Source organism: Marmota marmota, unplaced genomic scaffold (genome assembly GCF_001458135.2).
Source record: "Marmota marmota marmota unplaced genomic scaffold, marMar, whole genome shotgun sequence".
Taxonomy (NCBI): Eukaryota; Metazoa; Chordata; class Mammalia; order Rodentia; family Sciuridae; genus Marmota; species Marmota marmota.
The window spans coordinates 72,672,275-72,683,119 of record NW_026000026.1 but is presented as its reverse complement, the minus strand read 5'-3'; the positions used below and the strand labels follow the sequence as shown (position 1 = coordinate 72,683,119).

The 10,845-nt window shown below is 41.5% G+C and overlaps 1 protein-coding gene across 4 annotated transcripts in view; it reads right to left on the bottom strand.

Annotated features, from left to right (window-relative positions):
- Window positions 1-10,845, bottom strand: part of LOC107142049 (protocadherin gamma-C4) — a 157,439-nt gene that overhangs the window by 137,976 nt on the left and 8,618 nt on the right. The window contains exon 1 of one of the 4 annotated variants that reach the window (XM_048811685.1): window positions 5,881-8,454. The exons of 2 other annotated variants lie outside the window; for them this stretch is intronic. In XM_048811685.1, the coding sequence (XP_048667642.1) occupies window positions 5,881-8,295 (2,415 nt within the window). In that variant the 5' untranslated portion in view covers window positions 8,296-8,454. Of the gene's footprint in view, window positions 1-1,045; window positions 4,239-5,880; window positions 8,455-10,845 lie in introns of those variants that run through there. One more of the 4 variants, XM_048811681.1, reaches the window with a different exon arrangement.

The following is a 10,845-nucleotide window of genomic DNA, read 5'->3' as shown; positions in this document are numbered from 1 at the left end:
AAAAAAAAAAAAAAAAAACAAACACATATTTCTCCTGCACTCTACTTAAATATGAGTGAAATAGAATGGGCAATATTTTTGTTAATCATGGAAGTGCACCAAAGGAATCACACAAAGTCATTTCTGCTTCATCTCAGATCAGGTAACAGCAAAATATGAAATATACCATTCCATTGAGACAATATCACTGTTAAAATTATTTCTAAAAGTCAAGCATTTCCCCCATTATTTATAAATTGCCACTGTCTGATTAAAATGAAAAAAGAAAGAAAAGTAAGCTTTAAGCAAAGCATGGTAGAATGCAAAAAGAGGAAATTTTAAAAATATGCAGTCCACATTCAACATTAGCATCATGAGAAAGAATGTTATAAATATAAATTTATAGAATCGACTTCTATTTCACAAGTCTTATCTATCCTTTTAGTAATGCATATGAGAAAGCAGCATTTAAAAGAGTGAGTGGAGATGGGCGTGGTGGTGCACACCTGTAATCCTAGCGCCTTGGGAGGCTGAGGCAGGAGGATCTAGAGTTCAAAGCCAGCCTCAAGCAAGTGTGCAAAGCCCTAAGCTGCTTAGTGAGAACCTGCCTCTAAATAAAATACAAAAAAGGGCTGGGGAATGTGACTCAGTGGTTAATTGCCCCTGAGTTCAATTCCCAGTACCAAATAAGTAAATAAACAAACAAATAAATAAGTGGTTTATAGGTATAAAATTAAATCATTCCTACTGAATGAAGACTAAAGAGAATACATAATAAATGATCACAGCTGGGGAGGTAGCTTGGTAATGTAGTGCTTGCCTAGCATACCCAAGGACCTGGATTCAATCCTCACCATTTCCAAAAAGAAAAAGAAAAAAATGAATGAATAGTTCCTTTGTTTAGTAAATGTTATTTACATTATTATTTCTCCCCTTTAAAATAACAAAATATTAATAAAGAGGTGCCTTTATTTAGTATATTACATATCTTAACATAATTGGAGACATTTACAAAACTCTGTGCCTATGTTTCAGTGTGTTAGGATGGATTATAGGATTGACTCACCTGAAGAAGATTGGGGTCTCCTTTAGTTTCACCTAAATCCTGTGGAACTAGAAGAGGCTCATTTTTCTCACAACTCTCCTGGCTGATGAGCGTGTCTGCATAGTTGGGCTGAGGGAATATCAGGTGGCTCTTCCTGGAGTCTGCAGTGAGGGAGACCTCATGGGAATAGGTCTGAAGGAATGCCTGCATCCCATCCATGCCTACAAATTGTGGTACAGACACTTCACCAAACCTGCTACTTGCAGCATGAAGTAGGCGATTCATGTGCCAGCGTCGTAGCCTGAGTGCTAACAGCAAAATGACAAAGGCAAGGAAGACACAGGAGACAGCAGCCACTGCCACCACCAAGTAGAGGGTGAGGTCTGAACCATCAGGGTCGGTAGTCCTGATGCTGCCCAGATCTGCCAGGACATCAGGGATGCTGTCAGCCACAGCTATGGTGAGTGTGACAGAGGCTGACAGAGGGGGCTGGCCATGGTCCTGGACAGTCACCACAAGACTCTGCTTCAGCACATCTCTATCCAGCAGGGCCCGTGCTGTGCGCACCTCACCAGTATGCAGCCCCACTGAGAAGAGCCCTGGTTCACTGGCCTTGAGCAAGCGGTAGGACAGCCAGGCATTCTGTCCTGAGTCTCTGTCCACTGCCACCACTTTGGTCACCAGATATCCAGGCTCTGCTGAACGGGGAGCCAGCTCCACACCAGTAGAACCATCAGTGGGGAGGGCAGGATACAGGATTTCAGGAATGTTGTCATTCTGATCCAGCACAAACAGGCTCAGAGATACATTGCTGCTGAGTGGAGGGTTCCCACTGTCCCTGGCTGTCACCAGTAGCTTCAAGTGTTGGAGCTGCTCATAATCAAAGGAGCACAGTGCATACAGGACACCAGTGTTGGAGTTGATGGAGACATAGGAGGACAAAGTTTTCTCCTGGATGGTGTCCTCTGTCAGAGAGTAGGTGACATGGGCATTCTCACCACTGTCAGGGTCCTGGGCTGTCATGGATAAGATGGATGCTCCTCTAGGGTTGTTTTCCAGAATGTAGGCAGAATAGGATGCATGTGTGAAGGTGGGTGGATTATCATTGATGTCCATCACCTGCAGTGAGATATGAGTCTCTGTAGACAGAGGAGGACTTCCCTGGTCAGTGGCAGTTATCGTAATATTATATTCTGAAACTTCTTCCCTGTCCAGAGTTCTATGTATCAAGAGTTGATAGTAATTTCCATAGGTCTTTTCAAGCCTGAATGGCAGATTATCCAGAATAGAACAAGTGACAAATCCATTCTCTCCTGAGTCACCATCATGCACATTGAAAACTGCAATTACTGTACCTGGAGAAGAGGTTTCTTGGATTGAGCTGGTGAGAGAGGTAACCGTGACTTCTGGAGCATTGTCATTTACGTCCAAAACAGTCACCAGTACCTTACTTCTGGCTCGGAGACCAGGTCCATCATGAGCTTCTACATCTATGTCATAAAATCCAGAGTCCTCATAATCTAGATCCCCCAATATTATTATGTCTCCTGTCAGAGAATTCAACTGAAATAGCTGGGATATTTTGTCTCTTACGTTTCGGAAAGAATAAGTCACTTCCCCGTTGGTTCCTTCATCAGGATCAGTGGCTTTTATGGTGAGTAGGCGGGTGCCCACAGGCAAGTTCTCCTGAACACTTATGTGGTACTCCGGTTGAGTGAATACAGGAGCATTATCATTGCTGTCCAAAAGTATTACATGAATACTGGTAGTACCAGAGCGAATTGGGTCACCTCCGTCAAAGGCAGTAAGAACGAGGTGGAGAACCGCCTCTTCCTCGCGATCTAGGGCCTGCTCCAGCACCAACTCCGGGTACTTAATTCCATCTGCCCCACTTTGCACATCCAGAGAGAAGTGAACATTCGAGCTGAGCTGGTAACCTTGCAAGGAATTTACCCCCACATCCGGATCAAAAGCCTCAGGCAGAGGAAATCGTGCTCCAGGATTTTCATTTTCAGCAACTTTTATTTCCCTCTGCTCTGTTCCAAAGGTGGGCGAGTTATCATTAACATCGATTATTTCCACTTCTATTCCAAAAATCTTTGCTTTGTCCTCTAGGAAAATTTCCAGGTTTGCCATACACTTTGGAGATCTGTCACAGAGCTGCTCCCGGTCTATCCTGCCAGCGGTGACCAAGCTGCCGCTTCTCGGGTTCAGAGCAAAGAGCTGAGTTTTACCTCTGGAGACGACGCGGACTCCGCGCTCCGTGAGCTTCTGAGGCTCCAGCCCCAGGTCCTTGGCAATGTGGCCCACCGCAGAGCCTTTCTCCAGCTCCTCAGGCACCGAGTAGCGGATCTGTTCCGCCGGTATTTGCCACAGGGCCCCCAGGAGAATGCAGATACAAATCAGTCCGCTGGAGTCTGGTGGATAAAGGTTAGCCGCCATTACAGCCCCGCTGCGGAATTGCCCCGGCTTGGGTATTCTCTCTTGGAGGCCTGACAGTCCTACGATCTGTTGGTTCTAAGATAATGTACTTCCACCTTGGATGCTGGAGTTCTGGAGGGTCCAGTCTGAAGCTACCCTACAGCCCCAGAACCAGTTCTTTGTACTGCGGAAATCTTGTTCCAATTAAATTCTGTCTTTCCCCCCCGATTGGTGAACAGCGACACTCAGAGTCCTAACCTGTTATTGCAATTTATTCCAGATAAAAGTATCCACTTTTATACACCTTTTCCATTCCTATTTCTCCCAGGGAGAATAAAAGCCAAATTCCGGTTGTTTAATTTGCAATGAAAATCCAGGAATAACCCAAAGCTTCCTCTACAATAAGATTTATAAAGTTATTTATTTTCTTAGAGAAATAATGTGTTGAGTTTGAGGGCAAAGAATGCTTTTACCTCTTCTTAGTTTTCGCATTCTTCATCCCTGTAGTCCATTTTCAGGACAGTGTATTGTGTGAGGGACATGTTCATTTCTCCCAAGAACAAGGGTGGATTTGAAAAGTGGAGGAAAGCTATAGATGAAAAGACAGTGGCCCCAGAACTTGGAGATCCAGCTGTAGTCCCTAACTATGTGGAACCAAGTTTCCTCACTTGAGTTCAACCTTTCAAATCGGGGCAACTTTTCAATTCCTTTACAAGAAAATTCCTGTTGTTCAAGAGACAGTCTTATTCCTGTGCAAAGGGGCTGGTCAAAAATGATTCTATGATTTTTTTAAAAAATATTTTTTTTAGTTGTCGATGGATCTTTATTTTATTTATCCAATTATATAAGGTGGTTAGAATTGAATCCAGTGCCTCACATGTGCTAGGCAAGTGCTCTACCATTGAGCTACAGCCCCAGCCCCTGATTCTATGTTTTAAAAGAGAATTTGCTTGTTAATTTTGTATACAGGAGCTTCTAGGCCACAAGTATGCTTGTGACTGTCCTGTTCACAGTGTGTCCTCAACCTTCAGAACAGCAACTTGCATAGAGTAAACACCCAACAAATATTTTTCAGTGTTTTGTGAATGAATTACTCATGCAAAGTAAAGCCTCAAATAAGGGGTCAATAACTCTGATGTTAGAAAAAACAAGAGGAGTAAAAAGAAAAGTTAAACTTTACTGTAAAGATAATAGTTCAGTGATTTTTTTTGTATAAGACATCCAGTAGTCTTATTTTATCATTACCAATGGTATTATTTGACCATCATTTCTGTTTCTTATAGCCTTGATCTTAAAAATAACCAGCAAAGGTAATATTTTAGTAGTTACATATGAACTATTATTGTATATTTTATAGTTTTATTGAGTAACTTGAGATAAAATGTCACCATTCTTTGAGGTTATTTCTCACTTCAAAATTAGCACATAAAAATGACTCAAATTGGGAGCATTGGGAATGTACTCCATGGTCGAGCACTTGCCTAGAATGAATAAAGATCTGGGTTTGATTCCCAGCACCAGAAAAATAGAGAATTGTTATATTTTAATGAGACACAAAATTCTACTAACTATACAGAATCTTAAAATCTTCAGACTTTGAGTGAGTAGATTAAAGGTATTTTTCACAGTCCTTAAGTTAATGAGAAGTAGGAGATTAAAATGAGATGTTTTGGAAATAAATTTGATTATATGCATAAAAATCTATAAATACTTATAAACTTGACTCAATTCTTAAAAATTTATATTAAATAAATAATAAGAATAGAGAAAATGCTTTATAAATAAATGTCATTCACATTCCTTCTTATAATAGTAATAAAGTATAAAAGTATAAGCAGCATTAAAACAAAGAATAGTTAAGAAAATGATGAAATATCCTAGAGTGAAAGTGTTAGTGGGAATAATATTGATCCAAAGTTAGTGATTCAAATGTAAAATATGACAGTGTTTACTACTTGTGATAATACAAGTGCTAATTACAAGCTTAATTATTGGAAGGCTGCATTAAACAAATGTTTCAGCAAAAAGGTAAACAACTAGAATGTAGTTGATGAAGATGAAGGTAAACTTTAATGCGGGCAGAAAGATCTGTAGACCTATTAATAAAGGTTAAGCATAAACTTAAGAATAGTTTCAAAGATTAACTAAGAAAGTGCACTGTTATTACTAAGGGTGTTGATATATAGGAAACAGCTCCCTAGCAAGAGTTGCCAACCGCAGAGAAATGCCAACAATAAAGACTGAAAATTAGTACTCAGGTAATTTTACACAATGAAAGAACTCATCTCTATCTTTTCGTCTATGCCTCATATTCTGCAGACAATCTCCTCTTGTGATACCATCACCAGAACCATGAAAATTGGCCAAAATTAATTATGCACAATGGAGAAGCAAATACAATATATAAAAATGTAGACAGGTTTACGGAAACTTACCTGAGAGGAAAAAGAAGAATCATAGGAGAGTTTAAGGTCTTCATTATTGGCACAACCTGCTATAGAAGGGTTATCACATAGAAGATCCTGAGGAGGAGCCACTTCCGGTGTTATGTTAAGAAAATTAAACTCTGTCTTTGCAGAATGCGAGGCAACGCATAGATTGTAGGAATAGGGCATAGTCCCCTCGCTGTAGTTGGAGGGAACCACAGGTCCAGACTTGGAGCTGAGACCAGACTGAAAACAACCCCAGGAAGCAGAACTGAAGGAGTGTCTCAGGCGCAGAACAATAGCTAGAATCACCGCCAGAAGGAACAGCACAGAAATCAAGGCCAAGGCCAACACCAGGTAAAACTGCAGCTCAGACTGGGGGTCAGTGGGCAGAGGGTCATCGCTGAGGTCTGGCAAGACCTCTTGCAGGCTATCCGCGAAGATCAGGTGCAGCGTGGCGGTGGCGGAAAGGGGTGGCTGTCCACCATCACGCACAGCAACCAGTAGGCGCTGGCGAGTCGAATCCCTGTCGCCCAAGGCACGCGCTGTGCGCACCTCTCCAGTGCGCAGCCCCAGGCTGAAGAGTCCGGGATCGCTGGCCTGCAGCACATGGTAGGATAGCCAGGCATTGTGTCCCGAGTCCGCGTCCACCGCCACCACCTTGGTGACCAGGTAGCCGGGCTCCGCGGCGCGCGGCACAGTGTCGAAGAGCGCTGAGTCATCGGGAGCGAGCGCGGGGTAGAGCACCCGTGGCGCGTTGTCGTTGCGGTCTCCTACCAACACGCGCAGGCTCACGTTGGCGCTGAGAGCTGGTGAGCCATGGTCTCGCGCTTGCAGCGTCAGCTGGAAGACGCGTAGCTGCTCGTGGTCGAAGGCTCGCTGCGCGAACACCACCCCACTATGTGCGCTCACGGACACATAGGACGACAGTACCTGAGGCTCCAGGTCGCTGGCCATGATGGAGTAGGAGACTTGGCCATTGGGGCCCAAGTCCGGGTCGTAGGCACTGACCTGAGCGATGGAGGCTCCAGGTGGGTTGTTCTCAGCTATATGGACCGTGTAGGAAGCCTGCTGGAAAACCGGCGCATTGTCATTGATGTCCGCGATGTAGAGGGTGACGCTTGCTGTGGAGAAAAGGGATGGCTTGCCCCTGTCGTTGGCTGTGATGGTAACATTGTACTCTGCGGTCTCTTCCCGGTTTAGGGCCCTGTCAATTACCAGCTTGTAATAATTCTTGGAAGTGGATTCTAATTTAAAGGGAACCTCTTCCTGAATATAGCAGGTCACCAGACCATTTTGCCCAGAATCCCGGTCTCGCACCCTAATGAGGGCTATTATGGTTCCAAGGTTTGAGTCCTCTGGAATCTGGTTAGAAAAGGACATAAATGTCACCTCTGGGGCATTGTCATTTTCATCAACAACTTCAATCTGAACATTACAGTGAGCTGTGTGCACCCCTCCATCCTTGGCTTCCACACCCAACACGTATCTATTTCTTTCTTCAAAGTCCAATGTACCGTTAGTTGTGATATCGCCCGTATTTGGATTGAGATGGAAAATGAGGCTAGCACTTGTAGGAGCATTGAGGAAGGCATAGGTGATCTCTGCATTAATGCCTTCGTCCTGATCTGTGGCCGTCACTCGCAGCACAGAAGTTCCCTGGGGCACATTTTCTTTGAGACTAACTCTGTATATGTCCTGGCTGAACACCGGAGCATTATCGTTGGCGTCAGTGACTTTGATCCGAATCTGGGTGGTGCTGCTTAGAGGCGGTTCCCCACCATCGATGGCGGTTAGGATTAAGCGATGGGAGTTCTGATGTTCTCTGTCTAGAGGTTTTTCCAGCAACAATTCTGGATATTTACTTTCATCTGGACTTTCTTTTGTCGACAAAGAGAAGTATTCATTGGGGCTGATAGTATATATCTTCAGTGAGTTACTTTCTACATCTGCATCTTGTGCAGAATCCAGAGGGAATTTTACCCCTGGTAATGCTGACTCACAAATTTCTAATTCAATCTCTTTTGCAATGAAACATGGTGCATTGTCATTAATATCTTGGATATCAATAATCACGTGGAAAATATTCATTGGGTTCTCAATGACTGATTCGAATTCCAGTGCACACTCAGATTTTCTCCCGCAAATCTTCTCTCTATCTATCCTGCCGCTCACTAACAAGTCCCCACTCTCTGCACTAACACTGAAATAATCCTCTGCACTAATCCGCAGTTTTCGAGCTGGCAACTCCTGGACACTGAGCCCCAGATCCTTGGCGAGGTTCCCCACTCGAGAGCCCTTGGCCAGCTCCTCTGGAATTGAGTATCGAATGGGCTGGGAGATGGCCCCGCAGAACAAAGACAGCAGGAAGGGAAACAGTACCTGACTTCGCATTGTATCAGTTTCTCTGGCACTCCTCTGCATTTTTTGATCTCTCCAGGAAGCTTCTTTTCAAGGTTTCTCTGGGATATATTTTTAAAAGGCAATGACAGCACCCTAGACTTTCGTGATTCGAAGGTAAGACCATTTACTGGGCTCTTGAGAGTGCACTGGAGCAGCGACTGCTTTCTGATATGCGCTGAATAAAACGGAAAGCACTGGCTTGACTCTCCTGCAGAAATTAGAACTGTTATCTTCCCTTTGGTCGACAGCGGCGCCTGGAGGTCATTTTGGATAACTGCGTATGGCCCAGCTATTTATCCTCAGAGTACATTTCCCCCTCTATATGCCTTGTCTTTTAATTTGCTTGAAAAAACTAAATATTCATATTTTCCTTTAAATTTTCTTGTTTTTCACAATCTCACAAATGTCTTCATCATTTTACAGTCTTCTTTTTTTGCTTTGAAAGGCATAAATCATTCCCCTCCCCCCGTTTTTGGGTGTAAAAATATCTTCAGTGATTTTACTATATGGTATTTATGAACTCAGACATGACTGGTGTATCCAAACAAGTTAAAGGATTTAATCTACATTTTTAGTGGACTGTGATCCTTACCTTTCTTCAAATTCATAGGAATAACTTCTCTTATTTAGTATCTTAATTTCTCCATATATACTCCATTAGTCTAGTAACACTTTTTCAAAGACTCGGTTTTGGGGAAAAAAAAAAAGGAGTAAAGGTTCAAAGGTTCTAGAATTATTTTAATGTATTGTTCTTATTTTTAAAATATAACATTCCTAGTAAAGTAGACAAGAACCTGATATTTTATTAAAGGGACCAGTTAATATTTGGGCACACACATGCTTTTACAATAATCATTCTTGTATAAGCCATATATGCTTTTTTTAAAGAGAGAGAGAGAGAGAGAGAGAGAGAGAGAGAGAGAGAATTTTTTAAATATTTATTTTTTTTTTAGTTTTCAGCGGACACAACATCTTTGTTTGTATGTGGTGCTGAGGATTGAACCCGGGCCACATGCATGCCAGGTGAGCACACTACTGCTTGAGCCACATCCCCAGCCCAAGCCATATATGTTTTTATGAGACCAGTATTTTCATATATATCAATGCATGTGCAACTGCAATTCTTGGCTCATCAGTTTACACCATTAATGAATGAAATGGATTTGACTTGATCACTGGTAATTCCTGGATAGATACTGAAGATTCTTAGATACTCTATTTTAGAATTTATCCTGGTCTTGCATAATTCAGAGAAGCAAATCCCTTTATTTCAAATACATTATCAACTTAGATGCTGCTATAATTTGAAGGTGTTCCACAAATTTTATGTGTTAGAAATGTAATTCCCAAATCCAAATGTTAATTTTATTTTGAGGTTGGATCTCTGAGTGGTGATTGAGTCATGAGTGGATTATTAGGTTATCACATGAGTGACTTTATGACAAAAGCACCTACCTCTGTGAATTGATGACCTCTGCCATGTCATTACCCTATAAGAAGGCTCTCATCAGATGCTAAGCAGATGATGGCACCATTCTCTTGGACATCCTAGACTCTGGAACCATCAACTAAACAAATATCTGTTTTTATAAATTTCCCAGTCTCAGTTATTTTGTTACAGCAACAAACAATGGATTAAGATGCCAACTAAACAGTTATTCTACTATTTTGCAGTGCTCATCTAATACTCCAGTCAAAATAGACTATTATCTGCTTTCCTAACACAAGTTTTCTCTAGTTCATGCCTTTATATAATCTGTTCCTTTTATAATATATTTTCCTCCTTTTCTTTCTAGTGAATTTTGCCTGTCCTTCAAAAAATCCTTTCTATTGAAAATAGTGTGTCGGAGACTTTTTCATTGTCTACACACAAGTAAGGAAATTTATATGCTCAGTGTATTTTCAGGATACACCTGAAAATACACTATGCTTCATAGTAGGCTATGCTTCATATGAAATTTTGTAGAAAATTCTCTTTGAGCCTATAAATTTCCCCTGGAAATAGCCACTAAATATTTTTTATCCTTACTATAAAGATGTTCCCTAAAAAGATGCCAAGGTTAGTGACTTGTTAATTCTGTGATGTGTTTGAATATCTGAGTGAGAATATACCTTTCTCTGCTTAAAGATATTTTCTTCAGGCTCTGTTGTCTCACACAAACTAATCACCTAATATGCTTTTCCTAATATGCTGAGGGAGAGATTTGTCCTTTGAGATCTAAGTAAATATATTTTGGTCCAGTTTTGAATACCCACTTATGATAACATGAGTGAAAAAATTTCATAAATTTCAAAATGCATCAACGATTTTTGGCTCAACAGAGTTGTACAGCATGATTAGCACTCCTAATCCATTATTGAAATGGATGGTCTGGAAGTCTCTTGCAGAGACTGAAACATATCTTTGCTTTTTAAAGCCCTTCTCAATGAGGAAAAATATTATTCTGAGGCTCATAACAATTTAGGCCTCAAATTAGGTGAAACTTTTTACCTTCAAGCAAAAGCCTGGAATCAATATGAATCCCTCGATATATATATATATATATATATATATATATATATATATATATA